We start from the raw sequence: 20162 nt of genomic DNA on the forward strand, positions 1-20162 counted from the left end.
GCTAAAGCAGAGATTGCTGGAAAAAAAAACCTCAGCGGGCCTGGCAGCAGCTGTGCAGAGAGGTCCGATTTAACGTTTCCCAAACGTTAACTCCGATTTCTCTCTGCCGACGCTGCCAGGCCAGCAATCTTTTTTTTTGCTTTTAATTTACAGTATCTGCAGTTCATTGGGTTGTCACTAAGCTCCATCAGCGAGGGTTTCTTCTTAGAGGCGAGAATGGAGAAGGCAGGAGGAGAAGCCAGCGGGAGGAAGTAAACTTCAAAGCATTTCAAGAAAGATTCATCATGTGGTTTAATGAAGTGATGATTAATTTGGGTTTTATCCATAATATTAACCCATTGTAACCCATGAGATTTTTCTTAACATCGGCAGACACCAACTCCAAAAAACCCTAGTTCAATCCTACATGTGACTAATGGCAGAATCTAATTCTACGAGTTTATTGTGGACTCACTGGTTTCTTGATACTGTGGGTTAATTGGAAATTCTCTCCTGATCGCCTCTACCCACTGGGGCAGTCAAAACAGTCTCGAGTGAGGGCATCAGTTCCTGTGAAGCTTTGTGGCATTTTCTGCACTGGGACATTGGTGAGGTTTATTTGTCGGTGTGGGTCCGCTGGTGCTTCTGCAGGTTGACCGACCGGGTGAAAGCCTTGCCGCACTCGGAGCAGGAGTACGGCCTCTCCCCGGTGTGGGCGCGCCGGTGGTTCTTCAGGTTGGACAAGCGGGCAAATTCCATCCCGCAGTCGGCGCAGGCGAACGGCCGCTCGCCGGTGTGCACCCGCCGGTGCTCCTGCAGGTTGGACGACCGGGTGAACCTCTTGCCGCAGTCGGAGCAGGTGAACGGCCTCTCGCCGGTGTGCAGCCGCTGGTGGATCGCCAGGGTGGACGAGCCGGCGAACGCCTTCCCGCAGGTCGAGCAGGAGAACGGCCGCTCGCCGGTGTGGCAGCGCCGGTGGGCCTCCAGGTCCGACGGGTAGCCGAACGCCTTCCCGCAGTCGTCGCACTTCCAGAGCTTCTCCAGGGTGTGGCTGTGCTCGTGTTTCCACAGGCCGGAGCACCGACTGTAGGCCTGCCCGCACACGGAGCACAGGTAGCGTTTCTCCTCAGCCCGGACTGCGCCGTTCACCGCCATCTCCAGGTCTGATCGTGCCCAGGTGCCGAGAAACCCCGTCCGATCCTGACGTTCGAGTTTCCCCGACTCCAAATCCCCCTCTTCCAATAATCCGTGAAACTGTTTTAAAGCAGAGAAAAATTAAGGGGAGGGGGGGGTGAAAGAGAAGCCACAAGAGTATAAGCTAAGTCTCTGAAATTGAGCTGAATGAAGGAGCAGGAAAATGTCATCATAATAATTCATAAAAAAGAGGAGCAGACTGTGCAGGACTTTGGTGAGGCCTCTTTTGGAGTACTGTGTCCAGTTCAGGTCACTCTGCTACAGGAAGGATAGAAAAGATTTACCAGGATGTTTCCGGGCCTGGAGAGTTTGAGTTAGAAGGAGAGGCCAGGAGTTTTTTTTCACTGGAGCGTAGGAGGTTGAAGGGTGACCTGATAAAGAGTTTTATAAAATCACGTGGGATACAGATTAGGTAAACGAAGGGGTCTTTTCCTGTGAGTGGGGTCTTTCAAAACTAGAGCGCATATTTTTAAAGTATGACAAGGAAGATTTAAAACAGACATGAGGGTCAATTCAGTTTTACACAGAGAGTGGTTTGTGTGTGGAATGATCTTCCAGAGGAGGAAGTGGTGGATGCGGGTACAGTTAAAAGATATTTGGATAAACAAGGTTTGGAGGGATATGGGCCAGGAGCAGGCAGGTGGGACTAGTTTAGCTTGGGATTAATGGCCGGCCTGGACTGGTTAAACCGAAGGATCGGTTTTCGTGCTGTATGACTTTATGACTATGAAAGAAGAAATTCTTACTTAGTTCAGTCTTAAATTGGGACCTCTGTATTTGTGAGACAACGCAGCCTGGTCCTGGACTCTGCCACGAGGGGAAACAGCACCTATTCAGTCAGAGAGTTACACAGGGGGTGTACAGCACAGTCACAAGGCAATTATCCACAGCAGGGATGGTCTTAATAAACCTTCTCGGAACTGGCCCCCAGTGAAAAATATCTGTCCTGAAATAAAGAGAACTGCTCACAGTACTTCAGAGACAGTTACAGCAAGACTTCCTTACTCCTGTGCTCAAATAATGGTCCAGTATCTACCACTTGCATGCCTGATTACCTGTTACAACGAGGAGAGAGTGAGGACTGCAGGTGCTGGAGAAGTCAAGAGTCGATAAAGTGTGGCGCTGGAAAAAGTAGCGACTGTGCTTTTTTCAGCATTACACTTTATCGACTCTGATTACCTGTTGCCTCCAATGTGCCAGCTTTCAGTGTTTCACGACTGAAAGATGAACTTTGTTTCACCTCACGCAAACTGGATGCATCGCGAGGAAGCGATTATAGTCCGACCTTTCCGGTTTTTGCAAGGATAAAATGTGAGAATACCACTTGCGGTTTCATCATCTCCCCAGGAACTTGCATGGAGTAAAGGAAAAGCCTTGCAACTTTTGGAGGCATCTTGCTCACTAAAACTTAGGCATGGAAAGACTGACTCCAGGGAAGGGATGGCAAGCAACCAGTCGTCTATATGTCCCTCTTCCTTTTAAAACCAGGCCATAAACCTCCCTCCCTCACCTCGAGGTCTGACCTGCTCACAGCTGATGCTGCAATGACTTTCATTCCTTGTTTAAAACAGCGGGCAAACCCTCTCCTTTCCAGAGCATGGCCTACTGTTGCAGCAGCAAATCACTGCAGAATTGTTGGCATCCGTGCTGAACAGAACAAATGTTGGAAATCACAGCGGGTCAGACAGCAGCCGTGGAGAGAGAGAGAGAGCAAGTTTCGAGTCTCGCGGACTCTTCTTCAGAGCTGGTCGAGTGTGGAGGGGACAGCAGTTATGCTACAGCTGGAGGGGAAAAAAAAAATGCTGATAGTTCAGGTTAAGTGATCGGAATGTGAGAATAACAGAACAATGGTCTGTCTACCTGCCGGAGCTGGGTGAGGGAGAGGAGACAGGACATGGTGACAGAGAATGTAACAAGCAAAGATGTCGTCCTTTGTATACATAAAAATAAAATCTTTAGTTATCTCAGGGCAGTGTTCTGCAAGAAGTTTGCATTTAGTCAATCAAAACCTGCATCTCCTTTCTAACTGATTAAACATTTAAGGGTAAGGAACCGTTTTAAGGTTTGTTCAATACATTCACATGAGGTCATTGAATCATAGAGATGCACAGCACGGAAACAGACCCTCCGGTCCAACTCATCCATGGCAGTCAGATAGATATTCTAACCTAATTTGGTCCGATTTGCCAGCAGTTACCCCATATCCTGCTAAACTCATCGTATTCATGTCCCCATCCAGATGCCTTTTAAATGTTGCAACTGTACCAGCCTCCACCACTTCAACTGACAGCTCATTCCATACATGTACCACCCTCTGTGTGAAAATGTTGCCCCTTAGGTCCCTTTTATATCTGTCCCCTCTCACCCTAAACCTATGCCCTCTAATTCTGGACTCCGCAAATCCAGGGCAAAGATTTTGTCTATTTATCCTATCCATGCCCCTCATGATTTTATAAACCTCTATAAGGTCACCCCTCAGCCTCCGACGCTCCGGGGAAAACAGCCCCGGCCTGTTCAGCCTCGCCCTGTCGCTCAAACCCTCCAACCCTGGCAACATCCTTGTAAATCTTTTCGGAACCCTTTCAAGCTTCACAACATCTTTCCGATAGCAGGAAGACCAGAATTGCACACGATATTCCAACAGTGGCCCTAACCAATGTCCTGTACAGCCGCAACATGACCTCCCAACTCCTGTACTCAATACTCTGACCAATACGGGAAAGCATACCAAACACCTCCTTCACTATCCCATCGACATGCGACTCCACTTTCAAGGAGCTATGACCCTGCACTCCAAGGTCTCTTCGTTCAGTAACAATCCCTAGGATCTTACACAATTAATTGTAAGTCCTGCCCTGATTTGCCTTTCCCAAAATGCAGCCCCTCACATTTATCTGAATTAAACTCCATCTGCCACTCCTCAGCCCATTGGCCCATCTGATCAAGGTCCTGTTGTAATCTGAGGTAATCTTCTTCGCTGTCCACTACACCTCCAATTTTGATGTCATCTGCAAACTTACAAACTATACCTCCTATGTTCACATCCAAATTATTTATATAAATGACAAAAAGTAGTGGAGCCAGACCCTTGTGGCACTCCACTGGTCACAGGCCTCCAAGTCTGAAAAACAACCCTCCACCACCATCCTCTGTCTTCTACCTTTGAGCCAGTTCTGTATCCAAGTGGCTAGTTCTCCCTGTATTCCATGAGATCTGACCCTGCTAATCAGTCTCCCATGGGGAACCTTGTCGAATGCCTTCCTGAAGTCCATATAGATCACATCTACCACTTTGCCTTCATCAATCCTCTTTGTTGCTTCTTCAAAGCACTCAATCAAGTTTGTGAGACATGATTTCCCACGCACAAAGCCATGTTGACTATCCCTAATCAGTCCTTGCCTTTCCAAATACATGTACATCCTGCTCCTCAGGATTCCCTCCAACAACTTGCCCACCACCGATGTCAGGCTCACCGGTCCACAGTTCCCTGGCTTGTCCTCATCACTTTTCTTAAAGTCTTCTAGCACATGACCTGTGACCATCGATGATATAAATATCTCAGTAAAGGGCCCAGCAATCACTTCCATAGCGTCCCACAGAGTTCTAGGGTACACCTGATCAGGTCCTGGGGATTTATCCACCTTTATTCATTTCAAGACATCCAGCACCTCCTCCCCCTGTAACATGGACATTTTTCAAGATGCCACCATCGATTTACCCACATTCTATATCTTTCATGTCTTTCTCCACATTAAGCTCTGGTGCAAAATACTAATTTATTGTCTCCCCAATCTCCCGTGGTTCCACATGGAGGCTGCCTTGCCGGTCTCGGAGGGGCCCTATTCTCTCCCTAGTTACCTTTCTGTTCTTAATGTATTTACAGAATCCCATTGGATTCTCCTTAACCCTATGGCCAAAGCTATCTCATGTCCCCTTTTTTTGCCCGCTTGATTTCCCTCTTAAGTACACGCCTACTGCCTTTATAGTCTTGTAAGAATTCACTGGATCTCTGCTCTGTACCGGACATATGCCTCCTTCTTTTTCCTAATCAAAACCTCAATTTCTCTAGTCATCCAGCATTCCCTCCACGACCAGTCGTCCCTTTCATCCTAACAGGAATGTATCGCCTCTGGACTCTCGTTATCCCATTTCTGAAGGCTTCCCATTTTCCAGCCGTCCCTTTACCTGCGAACATCTGCCCCCACTCAACGTTTGACAGTTCTTGCCTAATACTGTCAAAGTTGGCCTTCCTCCAATCTAGAATTTCAAAAGTTAGATGCGGTCTATCCTTTTAAAACTGAGAGAATTATGGTTGGGGGGCCCCAAAGTGCTCCCTCGCTGACACCTCAGTCACCTGCCCTGCCTTATTTCCCAAGAGTAGGTCAAGTTTTGCACCTTCTCCAGTCGGTGCATCCACGTACTGAATCAGAAAATTATCTTCCACACACTTAATAAACTCCTCTCCGTCTAAACCCGTAACACTATGGCAGTCCCGGTCTCTGTTTGGAAAGTAACATCCCCCGACCATGACTACCCTATTATTCTTGCAGATAGCCGAGATCTCCTTACAAGTTTGTTTCTCAATTTTCCACTGAGGATTGGAGGGAGCTCTGGCGTACAATCCGAAGAAAGAGATCGTCCCTTTCTTATTTCTCAGTCCCCCCCAAATAACTTCCGGAGGGGTATTCCCAGGAATAACCTCCCTAAGAACCGCCATAATGTGATCCCTTATCAAAAAGGCCACTCCCCCTCCTTTCCTGAACCCCTTTCTATCCTTCCTAGGGCATTTGTACCCTGGAATATTCATCTGAGTTGGATGACCCTTTGATCTTTTGCTTCGATAATTCTGTCTCTGAAACCTCCTCTCTCGTGATACCTGAAAAAGGACCGATACTTCGAAAGCTAGTGCTTTCAAATAAACCTGTTGGGACGAGAACCTAGTGTTGTGTGAGTTTTGAGTGAAAAGAGAGGGAAGTAGTAGGGGAATGTAACAAGTAAAGCTTAAAAGGAAGGGAAGGGAAGGAACAGGAGTCGGTTCACGATTTGAAGGCGTTGAACTCAATATTAAGGCCAGAAGGCGGTGAAAGTACCGAGTCCGAAGGCGAGATGTTGCTGCCCTGGTTTGCGCTCTGATTCGCTGGAACATTGCAGCAGGTCAGGGACAGGCAAATGGGCACACATCCTGCACTATAGGCAACGGCAATCGGTCTGTTAGAGGGGATAGCTGTAATGTTTAGTCAAAACCACGCTTGCCAAAATATCTCATGATTTCCAGTCAGTTTTAGGTCCGAGGAATTCTGTCAAAGCCATTTACTTTACTGTCCTTGCCAATATTTGCCCTCACCCAATGACACACGTTTACAAACTCACTCTCGGTAAGATTTATCATCAAATTAGATGGCATAGCACAATTGGAAGCCTTTAGTTAAACACTTACATATTCCTCCCAGGCACTGCTGTATATTAATGCCTAATCCAAGTAAACTACACAGGTCGGAACACGAGTTAAGACTTGGTTCGCGAGTCTTTGGAAAGTAGCTGAAGCATTGGTGACACGAGTTTTATGTCATCCCATTCGGCTTACAGGGGCCGATATCTCCAGAACGGTCCTTGCCAAATTCCTTCTGTGCATCCATCTTGATCAGGATGGAAGCACTGCCAACCCTGATCAATACAATCTGATTATTCAGGCAGGAGTCTGGTCTTCATCACTGCATCATGTCTTGTAATCAATGTGGAATCCAGAGGACGTTTTGCTTTTGACACTAACACAAGAGACACCCAGTTGTCAGTAGATTGAACTGGGTTCAATCAGGGCACTTTCTAACATGCCAATGTCACTGCATTTCAGGCAGAAACGTCAAGCACCTTGCTTCATCGGTGTAGATCTCCTCAATTTCAACATCACTCCTGGCTGAGATTTTTCCAAGGCTCCTCAAATTGCAGAAAGGACCTCACTAGATTCTCCTGTTGGCCCGTCTCCATGTCTGAAACTAAGTTGTACATCAGTCCCAGCAGTTCAGGGGCTGCCTGGGTTCAGCTCGCGAGGGGTCAATATCACATTCTACTGCAGCGGTTCGGGAAGGGGACACACTCTGTGCGACAACTGGGAATGGGCGGCATAAACTACTATCACAGATAAATGTTAAAATAAAGACAGAGATGAGATACAGGCCCAAATATAAAACAGTTAGGACGAGACGATAGCCCCAGTGATATTATCGCTGGACTGTTAATCCAAAGACAAAAATGTGTTGCTGGAGAAGCACAGCAGATCAGGCAGCATCTGAGGAGCAGCAGAATCGACGATTCGGATATGAGCCCTTCATCAGGAATGAGGCTTGTGGGCCAGGGCTGAGAGATAAATGGGACAGGGGGAGGGGGAAGGTAGCGGAGAATGCGAGAGGTAGATGAAGGTGGGGGGGGGGGGGGGAAAGAAGGCGATAGGTAGAAGAGGAGGGTGGAGCCGACATCTGGGAAGGACGACGGACAGGTCAAGGAGGTGGTGCCAGGTTGGAACTGGTATAAAAGGTGGAGGGAGGGGAAATGGGGAAACTGGTGAAATCCACATTGATCCCGTGTGGTTGCAGGGTCCCAAGGGTGTCCTTCCTCCAGGTGTCGGGTGGTTAGGGTTTGGTGATGGAGGAGGCCCAGAACCTGTACGTCCTCGGTGGAGTGGGACGGGGAGTTGAAGTGTTCAGCACCGGGGCGGTGGGGTTGGTTGGTGCAGATGTCCCAGAGATGTTCTCTGAAACGATACGCAAGTCGGCATCCTGTCTCCCCACTGTACAAGAGACCACATCAGATGTAACGGATACAGTAGGTGACATTTGTGGAAGTGCAGGTAAATTTCTGTCAGATGTGGAAGGATCCTCTGGGGCCTTGGACGGAGGTGAGGTGGGAGGGAGGTCTGGGCACAGGTTTTGCACTTCTTGTGGTGGCTGGAGAAGGTACCAGGAGTGGGATGTGGGCTGGTGGTGGTGGGGGGCATGGATCTGACAAGGAAGTCGCAGAGGGAATGGCCTCTCCGAAACGCTGATAGGGATGGGGAGGGAAAATATATCCACTAATGGTGGAGGAGGATGACGCTATGTGTATGGAGGTTGCTAGGGTAGAAGGTGAGGACTGAGGGGGCCCTGCCCTTGTTGCATTACAGGGGGCGGGGTGGGAGGAGGTGCAGTGCAGGTAGCTGTGGGAGTCGGTGGATTTGTAGGAGATGTCCTTGGTTGGTCGGTTACCGGAGGTGGAGATGGAGAGGTCCAGGAAGGGGAGGGAAGTGTCCAAGATGGTCCAAGTAAATTTGACATGGGGATAAAATGTGTAAGTGAAGTCAAAGAAGTGTTCAGCCGATACAGTCATCGATGTAGCGGAGGAAAAGGTGGGGGATGGTGCCAGTGTAATTGAGAGACCCCAGCGATATTCTGAGGACCTAGGTTCAAATCTCGCCATGACATTTGAGGTCGATAGAAATGACCACAAATCTACAGCCAATTGTTGAAAGGAAACTGCCATCCTTCACTGGCCAGGCTGACGTGAGTGTCCAGACTCCCACAGCAACGTGGCTGACTCTAAACCACCCTGTGGAGCACTTCGGGATGGGGGCAATCCAGACTGGCCAGTGATAACCAACCTCCCGCGGGTGAAAAAAGAAATGGTCCAGACCTTCCTCCCCCCCAAAGGTAAAGCAGTGAACGTTGTCCCTGCAGGAAGTAAATATAAAACCAGGTATCAATCTGAGGAACGCCAATCCACAAGAGGGGAAAGCTGGAGGATGGGCAGAGGGGGTGGGGGGATGGGGCAGAGGATGGGGGGATGGGGCAGGGGATGGGGGTGGGGAGGACGGGGCAGAGGATGGGGGTGGAGGGACAGGGCAGGGGGGGTGGAGGGATGGGGCAGAGGGGATGGTGGGATGGGGGTGGGGGGGGGGGGGAGGATTCAGTTGTGAACTTGCTGGTGCCGCAGCAAGTGGGCCGACCGGGTAAACCGCTTGCCGCACTTGGCGCAGGCGAACGGACGCTCCCCGGCGTGGGTGCGCCGGTGCCGCTGCAGGTGCGACGACCAGGTGAAAGCCCGGCCGCAGTCGGCGCAGGCGAACGGCCGCTCGCCGGTATGGGTGCGCCGGTGCTGCAGCAGCGTGGCCGAGCGGGGGAACCGCTTGCCGCACTGCGGGCAGGGGAAGGGCCGCTCGCCGGTGTGGCTCTGCTCGTGCTTCATCAGGCTGCCGGAGTCAGCGAAGGCTTTGCCGCAGCGGGAGCAGACGAAGGGCCGCTCGCCAGTGTGGGCCCGCCGGTGCCGCGACACGTCGGTGCTCCGCCGGAAGCTCTGCCCGCAGTCAGGGCACCGGAACGCCCGCCGGCCGGAGTGGAGGTGCCGGTGCCGCGACAGGTTGGACGAGCAGGTGAACGCCTTGCCGCACTGCCCGCAGGCGAACGGCCGCTCCGGGTCGGCAGCCCGCTCGACCGGGGCGGGCGGGGGAGCGGGGGGCGGGGGGGCAGGGGGCGGGGGCTGGCTCAGCCCGGCTCCGCACTCAGAGCAGGCGCCGGGCCGCGGGGGCTGCTGGGCGGACACCTCCCGGCCCTTCCCACAGCGGGGGCACTTAGAGCGCCTCCCGGGGGCGTGAACCCGCTGGTGCGACTGCAGGTTGGCGAGCCTGATAAACCCCCGCCCACACTCGGGGCAGGTGAAGGGTCTCTCCCCGGTATGAGTGCGCCGGTGGACTTCCAGTTCAGACGGGGCTCTGAAACCTTTGTAACAGTCCTCACACTTCCACGGCTTCTTCATGGTGGGGTCTCTCTCTCTCTCTCTACTCGGTTCGTGCTTTTGCCTCGACGTGGTGGGGGTCTCTCTCTCTCTATGCGATTCGTGCTTTTGCCTCGACGTGGTGGGGGTCTCTCTCTCGCTCTCTCTCTCTACGCGGTTCGCGCTTTTGCCTCGATGTGGTGGGGGTCTCTCTCTCTATGCGGTTCGTGCTTTTGCCTCGACGTGGTGGGGGTCTCTCTCTCGCTCTCTCTCTCTATGCAATTCGTGCTTTTGCCTCGACGTGGTGGGGGTCTGTCTCTCTCTCTCTACTCGGTTCGTGCTTTTGCCTCGATGTGGTGGGGGTCTCTCTCTCTATGCGGTTCGTGCTTTTGCCTCGATGTGGTGGGGGTCTCTCTCTCTATGCGGTTCGCGCTTTTGCCTCGACGTGGTGGGGGTCTCTCTCTCGCTCTCTCTCTCTACGCGGTTCGCGCTTTTGCCTCGATGTGGTGGGGGTCTCTCTCTCTCTACGCGGTTCGCGCTTTTGCCTCGATGTGGTGGGGGTCTCTCTCTCTCTACGCGGTTCGCGCTTTTGCCTCGACGTGGTGGGGGTCTCTCTCTCGCTCTCTCTCTCGCTCTCTCTCTCTACCCGGTTCGCGCTTTTGCCTTGACGTGGTGGGGGTCTCTCTCTCTCTACGCAGTTCGCACTTTTCCCTCGACGTGGTCGGGGTCTCTCTCTCTCTCTCTCTACTCAGTTCGCGCTTTTGCCTCGACGTGGTGGGGGTCTCTCTCTCTCTATGCGATTCGCGCTTTTGCCTCGACGTGGTGGGGGTCTCTCTCTCTCTCTCTCCGCGGTTCGCGCTTTTTCCTCGACGTTGGGTGGTGGGGACAACCAGCCAGTGTTTAGCGTGTTCCCCCCCCACCGGCAGCTCGAACCTGTGGGGTGGACACTCACCCCTTGACGAACAGGCGAAGCTCTGCTCGGACAGAGACGACAGGTCGCTTTCCTCCTGGCCCTGAGAGGTGCGATGTTTTCTCGGGCGGGGCAGTGTAACACCGGGCCACAGTCGCCGAGCCGGAATGCTCACTTCGGGCGGTGCGCTTTTCCAGACGGGCTGGTGGTTGAAGGAGTTTCCCAGCGAGGCAATTCACCTGCCGCACCCAAACGGCTCAGTGACACGCAGCTCCTGACAAAATCCGAGCGACCGGCTCACGTTGTTGCCTTGTCCGTCCTCCCCTTTTTTCATCCACTGCAAAAGGAGGTTACAGGAATCACCGTCAGTGCGTGGTGAAAATTCAGAACGGACAATTCCACATCCACGCAAAGTTCCCTCCAAAGCTGTGCCACGTCAGGCCGACTGGCTGCGCTAAATTGCCCCGTAGTGTCCACAGGGCAGGTCAGCTTGTGTGAATTGCAGGGACACAGAGTCGGGGGGGTGGGGGGAGGGATTGGGCCTGTGCGTGATGATCTTCGCAGGGTCGGGTGGACTCCATGGGCTGAACGGCCTACTCCCACACTGTAAGGGTCCTATGAACGTCAAAAACACACTCCCTTCAAAAGTCGCAACAGTGTGTACCATCTACAAGACGCACTTGTGGGATATAGGTAAATTAATGTTACTTCTGCAATTCTGCAATTCCATTTTGCAAAGTAAATGAACTCACACCGGTGTGTAATTGTTTTGGCCAAGAGCTGAGTCAACAAGAATAGAAACGATGTGGAGGAAATATATAAAATTGTTTTTATATTAGCTAACATTGTATGCCAGAAAGAAACGTGACTACAAAACAATGATAGACATTACGGGCAAATAGATAAGATGTTGTGAGGGGAGGAAGTTAAGCTAGATACGCCTGTACAAACAGTAGGTATAAACATCTGTTTCCCACTTTTACAGAAACACAGGAACAAACCCCAATTAAAAGGGCTTAGTGATAAGATGCTGTGAGGGAAAGGTACAGATGAAGGGGGTAGATAATGATGAAGAAAGAATATGCCTAACAATGACCTACAGTGGGATGAGGTCAAATAGCCTTGTGAGGCCAGAAATAAGCATTTTATCACAGACAAGGCCGGATAAGGCAAGAGACAAACAGGGGTAATGGGGGCCGGTCTTAGGGAAGTGGAAGATGTAAGCAGGGGAGGAGCAATGTAAAACAAAAGAAACCAAACTATATAAATGTTGTGTATGAATTGAATTGGGTGTGTGTCTGTCCTCTGCCTTATAGACACTGGACATCACACCCACTTGCAAGAGTAAAATAAATGACACGACTGATTCAGATCTTGTCTGGGACTGAAATTATTGAAGTGAGTGAGCTTTGTTTCTCACACACTGAAGGCTCCTTATGTGATATGAACGAGTTAACTTGCTCTGCCGACCTGAGGAAATGGGATGTCCTGACACTAGGTTGGGATGCCTCTGGCTTACAGATGGACTGTAAGAAATTGCATTCTCATCTCCTCTGCAGAGCCATTTACATGGCCAATTCCGTACCATTCAAAAGCCTATTTACATTTTCATCCTCCAATCAGAAGGCAGTAATAACATTATAGCTGGAATTCTGATTACACCCTGCAGTTTTAAAAATATATATACACAGTATATACAATTCACACCAGATCTGGCCACTGAGGGATGTGACATTGTTTCTGGAGGTCAGGTGGTCACTGTATTGTGTCACGAGTGACATGTGACTGGGGGTCGTCTTGTGGGCTTCACTGACTGTGATGTAAAGATTTAGTCTAAAGGAAGGACCGTTTCTTTTGTTCAGGGAGAGCTTCCCTCGACACGCCTGGCGAGGAGCGTTCAGCGTTTCTCCAAAGATGGTGTTGTACTGTGCTGAATAAAATTTTGCTGGTCCACAGTGTGTGGTGTGTCAGGGCCTCGGGACATCAAGAGCCTAATGCTTAGAGCGCACTGTCCAACCCCACTTCCACCGAGGTGCAGCAGGTACACTGGAACACTGCCCCCTTCAAGTTCCCCTCCGAGCCACTCACCACGCTGACTTGGAAATATAATCGCCGTCCTCTCTCTGCCTGTGGGTCAAAAGCTCCCTCCTGAATAGAACAGTGGGCCAACGTACAAGAAAGCAGCTCACTGCCAGACTCATGGACGTGGATATCGCTGTGCAGGGAATTCAGTGACTGTTTCTAGGTGCCCTTAAGGTGACAGCAGTAAGCTGCTTTCTTGAACCTGCAGAGATATATATATATACACACACACACACACACACACACACACACACTCGTGTGTGTATTCATCAATGATATATACACATTTATCAAGGGTCACCCTACCCCAGAGCGGCAGAGACTGCAGTTTCCGAGTTACAGGGGATTGCAAATAACCTGGCCGCCATTCCTAACCAGGTCCCAGTGAAAGATTCCTGCTCGCAGAGAGTGTGCACAATATGAACATCTGTCTCCTGCCAGTTGCATTCTGTCTCAATGGAATGACTGGCAACTAATCTGCTGAGTTAGTATTCAAAACGGTAGTCCGTGGGCAGAGGGCTCGGAGCCGATTTACCACGATTTTGCCCAAAATGCAGAGTTTGAACTATGGGGAGGTCACCTTACTGAGATTTATAAAATAGTCGGTGTGGGGGGGGGGGGGGGGGGTGGGGAAGATCTGGTTTAAATAAGGTGAACGGCAGATGTCTTCTCCCTAAAGTGGGAGATTTTCAAGACGTGAGGGGCATATTTTCAAGGTGAGAGGAGAAAGATTTTAAAAAGATTTTTAACACAGGAAACGGTGGAATGAATGCCTTGAGAAAGTGGTGGATGCAGGTACATAGTCACTAACGGTTAAAAGACATAAGAATTCCTAAGGGGCAGGACAGGGTAAATGGTGAAAGGACATGTCGTGGAAAATTAACATTTACTGTGAAATCTGAAAGAGAATACTTTGCTAAAGGTTTTAAGTAGGCAGCCTGACTTTGCTGAATTTTGGAAGCAGACAGCTTGGCGTTGCAAGTCTCACAAACAGTCAGATTCAGCAAGAGTCAGGGAAAACATAAAGGGCAGTAAGCAATTACGTCAACAGCAAAGGAATGAGAAAACCAACACCATATGTGGAAAGCAGCACGAATGTTCCCAGTTCGTGTCCTTGAGCGTGTGATAAGGATAAGTGAAATGTAGTATAAAGAGAATATGTGAAAGTTGTTCAGGCCCCTTACATAAGGTGTTTTTGCCAAGTGTATTGGGGCCCCCTGCACAGATTACAATAAAGCCTTTTCTTTGCTCTTGCTAGCATTTGAGTCGAGTCGATTTAATTTCCACGACAGTAAACGTGGGGGCTTGTCTGGGATCCCGCGACTGGGTAAGGTTCTGAAGATTCCCAGGAGGCACAAGCGCCAGCGCCTTGAAGGTCTTTCACTTTGTCTCATGCGCTGAATTGGCCCCTTTACATGAGGGGACTGGGAATCTGTGGATCTCCCCAGTGCTCGGGTCCGAACCGAATAGGGTCGGGGTAAGAGTCGTGGCTTAAGTAATCCTAACACAGAGACTCATTCTAAGAGGATAAACAAAGCAGGAAGAGGCTCCAATGAACTTTCGCACGGTATTCGAGTAAAACTCAAAAAGAAAAGATTGCCGTCTCTATAGTGCTTAAGAGACAGCAAGTATAAGGGTGGTTTTAGACTTGGAACCACCACTGGCTGGGTTGGACTCGCCAAAGACATACCGGGTATGTGGTTTCTTGGTTTACAAAAAACCACGGCATTAAGACCGACATGCCCAATGCAAGAGGGGACCTCCGGAGGTAAAAGCAAGTCAAAGGGAAAAGATAACGGTATCACGCGAGAGAGAGAGAGAGAGAGAGAGAGAGCGCTGAACACTCTCCGGCAAGAGCAAACAAAGGGAGAGTCCACACAGGACTTAGAATGGCCAGTCAAAAATACAACACATGTTCAATAAATACAGCCCAGAGTCTGTAAAGCAGTTAGGATTCGTGGATTAAGGAATGTGGTTTTCTGGAGGAAGGAAGTTTTAGTAAAAGGCGGTTGGAGGAGGGGAGAGAGAGAAGGAGAAAAGGAAGGGAAAAATAGAACCTGTGAATTGGAGTGCTCATAACATGTGGGAGGCTGAGGCTAATATCAGGGAAAGGAAATCTCAAGTAAAAGACAGGTCAAATATGCATGCAAACGCTAGCGCACATGCAGATGCGCGTGGAAAACTGGGGATGGATTTGCTCAGTACCCCGACGTGCTTGCAGGTCATACAAAAAGAAGATTGATCAGTGCAGGCTGTAAAATACAACCCACGACCCCGACGTGTGTCTGGGAGTGGCGATTAAGCCAGAGCGTGATAGGTTCACTGAGCGATTCACTCGCCCTGGAAGCGAGTAACTATGCTAATCCTTTTAACACCGACCTTCCTGCTGGGGATATGCTGCACTGCACAGCACACATGCACCGCGATGGCCCTGGCAAATCATATGAGAAGGATCGTTTCAGGAGATTGGTTCAACCAGATCAGTTGTTATTGTCCGAATTTTATAGGAGTGATCACAGATGTACAGGCAGTGTGAACTTACCTGAAGTATCGGTGACGGCAATTAGACCCTATCTTCTTGATGTGGAAAGCTCTTTTCCGCATGTGTCACTGGCGAAGGTGTCCAGCGACAGGTGGCAGGGTCTGGGACCATGGGTACTAACAGCACAGAGAACGAAAGATTGGGTCTTCAGGGACGATGTGGGTATCTGGTTCAGTGCAGATATGCGGACATATAGGAAGAAACTAAATTGGCTAACTCAGGCAGCTAGGGCAGTCCAGGTAACTCCCGCTAGCCGTGAAGAGCCTAGGAAGGCATTTTCCTAAGGTCTTGGACCCGAGAGTTGTGGGCAAAAGGCAAACATGACGTGGGGCTCATACGAGGCTGTGAACCCATACAAATAACCCCGAAGTCTGAGTATCGTCCTTGCAGAGCACAATACCAGTTAAAACCCAAGACTGTGGAAGGAATTACTCCAGTCTTTGAGTCCCTCCTAAAGGCTGGAGCGATAATCCCCTGTGAAAACTCACCGGTGAGAACCCCCATTTATCCATTCAAAAAGGCAAACATTCCCGGTGAACCGGAGGAATGGAGGTTTGTTCAAAACCTGCCGGCAGTCAATAACGCTGTTATCCCACGTGCCCCAAATATTCCCAACCCCTATACTATACTGGCTCAAATTCCACCGGACAGTAAGTGGTTCTGGTGTTGTAGATTTAGCGAATACCTTCTTTAGTGCACCCAGAGAGTCAATTCTGGTTCGTTTTCTCATTTAAAGGGAAATCGTGTACTTTCACGTGACTTTGTCAAGGTTTCTGGGAGTCCCCAGCCATACATAATGAGGCTCCTCGCAGGGGTCTGGAGACTCTTGTTTCAAGTCCGGGGCCGAGAGGACCTTTGTTGAATTTAAAAAGGCCCTCCAAACTCCACCTGCACTGGGGATTCTGAATCCAAACAAGCCTTTTGTACAAACGGTAGGTGTAAAGCGTGGCTGCATGACACCTGTGGTGTTGCAGGATCATGGGGGAAAGATTGAGGCCGGTAGCTTACCTTTCGGCTAAACTAGACCCCATAGCGGCAGGATTGGCAAAATGCTTGCAAGCCGGGGCCGTGGCTGAAAAGGCCGTCGTAGCGTCCCGGGACATAGTCGGCTATGGTGAATTACCCCTACTGGTCCCACACGCAGTAACCTCACTGCTGGCCGAGCATAAAAGAGGACACATATGTCGGCACCACGTCGGCTCAGATACAATACTGTGTTATTGGAGATGCCTAACATTACAATAAAGTGAGGTAATGCCCAGCAGACTTACAAGGCCAGTAAACTACCATCTCAACAGTCAAGGAATGAGAAAAACAACTCCATATATGGAAAGGAACTCGAATGTTCCAGGCTCCTGGCCTTGAGGTGTTGATGAAGAGAAGTGAATTATAGTATAAAGGAAATATGGGAAAGCTATCAGGTGCCCCATACGTGAGGTGTTTTGCAAATGTATCGGGTCCCTTTGCAGAGGTCTAAAATAAACTTTTTCTTTGCTCTTGCCAGCATTTGAGTCGAGTCGATTTAATGTCCACGACAGCTACTTGCTTGAAATATCTTGAGGAGGTGTGATTCCTAAGTTTGCACATGACACCGACATTGGTGTTGCAGTGGACACGGCCAAGAAGGCTACCTCAGAGGACAACAGGACCTTGATCAGACGGGACAATGGGCCGAGGAGTGGCAGATGGAATGAGGACCGGCATCTTGGAAAAGCAAAACTGGGCAGGGCTTATACACTTAATGGTAAGGCCCCTGGGAGGTGTTGCCAAACAAAGAGACCTTGAACTGCAGGTTGGAGTATTATGCACAGTTTTGGGCCCCATATCTCAGGAAGGATGTACTGGCCCTGGAGCCTGTTCAGAGGAGGTTCATGAGAATGGTCCCAAGAAGGAAAAGCTTCGCATTTGAGGAATGCTTGAAGAATCTGGGTTCATACTTTACGGAGTTTAGAAGGATGAGAGGGGATCTAATTAAAATATATACAGAATACTGAATGGCCTGGATAGTGTAGATGTTGGGAAGATGTTTCCATTGGTAGAAGAGATTAGAACCTGAGGGCATAGTCTTAGATTAAAGGGAAGACCTTTTAGAACAGAGATAAGGAGAAACTTCTTCAACCAGAGAGTGGGGAATCTAAGGAATTTGTTGCCACAAAAGGCTGTGAAGGCCAGATTATTGAGTATATTTAAGACGGAGATGAAAAGGTTCTTGAGGATCAAGGGTTATGGGGAGAAAGCAGGAGAATGGGGGTTGAGAAACATATCAGGCATGACCTAATTTCTGCTCTTGTGTCTTACAGGTTCACTGTTCCTTGAAAGTGGAGTCCACAGGTAGGCAAGGGTGGTGAAGAAGGAGAAAGTGGGGACTGCAGACGCTGGAGGTCACAGTCAAGATTAGAGTGGCGCTGGAAAAGCACAGCAGGTCAGGCAGCATCCCAGACGTTTTCGGGCAGGAGCCCTTCATCAGGAACGACTGGGTAGGGAAAGCAGCATTTGGTACGCTTGCCTTTGTTGGTCAGCGTACGGAGCTTACGAGTTGGGAGATCCTGCTGCGGCTGCACAGGACATTAGTTTGGGCTGGTTTTAGAATACTGCGTTCAATTCCGGTCTCCCCGCAATGAGAAGGATGTTGCAAAGTTTGAAAGTGTGCAGGAAAGATGTTGCTGGGGTTGGAGGTGAAAGAATGGTACGTTTTAGGACAGATTTTAGCTTGCTTGAAATTGATATGTTAAGCAAAATGGTGTCGGGGCAAGGTGTGGTTAGCTTGGGCACGGCCGAGTGTAAACAAAGAAAACGGAGAAACGACTATGAACCGCAAGGTAACAAGTGCATGTGACAAAAGTCTTATCCCAACATGTCCCAGCAGTAACTGAACTGGGGGGGCAGTTGCACGCGAAACTGCAGGAAATGCCTCTTTTTTTGGAAAAGAAAATATAAAAAGCCTTGGCTTATGTAATCACATGTGAGAGATGTCTGTAAAAAGTGTTGTTTCTGCAAAGAATTGAGTTGCTGGATATGGGGCGCTATAAAAATTCAGATGTGCTAACATGAGTGATAGTTAAAACTGGCTTCTTGCATCTGCAGACATATGACAGTGGTTTTGCAAGGTGGTTACAGCGTATGTTCCAGGAAACAGAAAGGGGGTTTTTAATTTAGATAAAGAGAAGTCACGTAGCAGCCAGTATGCTGTTAGGTAGGATAAAGGGGTGGGAGAGGTTAATTCATGCAGCACCAGGGATATAACTATGTACATGTTCCAATGCTCAGAGCTCATTTGCTTAATGCATTTGATGCCCTTACTTGCAAGTTCGTAAATAAATTGCCTTGTTTCCAGCTTTTGGGGGTCTCAGCTAATTTTATTGAGTTTGTTTCTAACAGAGTTGGGGGCTCATCCGGGATCCCACGCTCCAGTCGCTCGGCAATCTCTTTGGGAAAACGGAGAAGGTGCACCTCGCCGATTTTGGCGGTCTCTAGTTTCCCTTGTTGCCGCAGCGGCTTTGGGCGAGCGTGATCTGGACGGAGAGACCCTGGAAACAAGGTGATAAGGGAGACCCGGCGGGTTTGGTCGGGCAACCCTTGTGCACGAGACCCGGGTCTTAAGAAGGTCTTAAGGTCTGAACAAAAAAAAGATGTATCCGGGTGACCAGGGTTTGCAGCGAGCAGTAAGGCTGAAAGGTTTTGCAGTGACCAATAAGAGTTGCAGATATTGCTGTGCAGGTTAGGAGCTGGCATGACCAGGTAACTCTGTGCACAGACCAAGGTAAGAAAAGGACCTTTAAGTATTGCCTTGGTGGTCGGGGACGCACGGAAGGTGCGGGGAATTGGCAAAGTAAAATTAAGAGTGCATAATTGGCCAAATTGATCGGACGAGTAAGGTGTCTACCTGCTTCGAGCGCCCAGCCTTAGACCGGTTGTTAAGAGGGGAAATCCCCCACGCGAAGGTCAGGACCCTGAAGTGGGTTTGGAAGAAGGTGACACCGGACCTCTGTAAGATCAATTACAATATTCGAAAATGGGAGGCAAAGGAAGTTGCCTGACTAAGGATCGATCAATAAACAGCGCTAAGTCTGAGTATATACCACCAGACACGCCCTTGGGGAGGATGTTGATAAATTGGGAAAACAATCCCCAGGACGCGGGGAAAAGATAGAACTGTGATGATAAATTATTGTTGCTTTGTTTGAACTCGTGAAAGTATAAAATCACCAAATGTATTTTGGCCTAAATATGGGTCCGATGAAGATTGGCTGTGTCAAGACTTAAATCTATATGTGAATAGACAACAAAATCAAGGCCAGGGAGAGTCAGATTATGCAGCTTGTTGGTTGGGAAGCGCGGGAGTAAATTTATATCCCCTAAATATGGAGGGAGCGATAAAGATAGAACAGAGAAATGAAGAAGGAAGCCACAATGGGATCCCTTAATGTGTTTGCCGCCTCCCCCAAATGATACTCCCCAGGACGAGCCTACAGCTCCCCCTCACCCCCCCCCCCCCCCCCCAACACAGAATCACTCGTAACATCCTCTTCAGAGGTAGCACAAAAATCGAACCCAAAAAGAGAAACAGACTCTGAACGAAAAGATTCAGAAGTCGGGGGGCCCAGAACTCGATCTACCATGTGTAAAGGGGAGATAATTGAAAATACAAAAATATGCCCTTTGAGAGAGGTCCCGATTGGGGATAAAGAAAATTGGTATTGTAAATGTCCTTTTAAC

The 20162-nt window shown here is 49.5% G+C and overlaps 1 protein-coding gene across 1 annotated transcript in view; it reads right to left on the reverse strand.

The window, feature by feature from the left end:
- Positions 1-266: 266 nt before the first annotated feature.
- Positions 267-20162, reverse strand: part of LOC140459982 (uncharacterized) — a 29967-nt gene continuing 10071 nt past the window's right edge. Inside the window, exons 2-3 of the mRNA XM_072554398.1 lie at positions 9121-11159; positions 267-1233 (exon numbers count right to left, since the gene is read on the reverse strand). Of these exons, the coding sequence (XP_072410499.1) occupies positions 595-1233; positions 9121-9954 (1473 nt within the window). The 5' untranslated portion in view covers positions 9955-11159 and the 3' untranslated portion in view covers positions 267-594. The remainder of the gene's footprint in view (positions 1234-9120; positions 11160-20162) is intronic.

The sequence above is a fragment of the Chiloscyllium punctatum genome, chromosome 36 (genome assembly GCF_047496795.1).
Source record: "Chiloscyllium punctatum isolate Juve2018m chromosome 36, sChiPun1.3, whole genome shotgun sequence".
Taxonomy (NCBI): domain Eukaryota; kingdom Metazoa; phylum Chordata; class Chondrichthyes; order Orectolobiformes; family Hemiscylliidae; genus Chiloscyllium; species Chiloscyllium punctatum.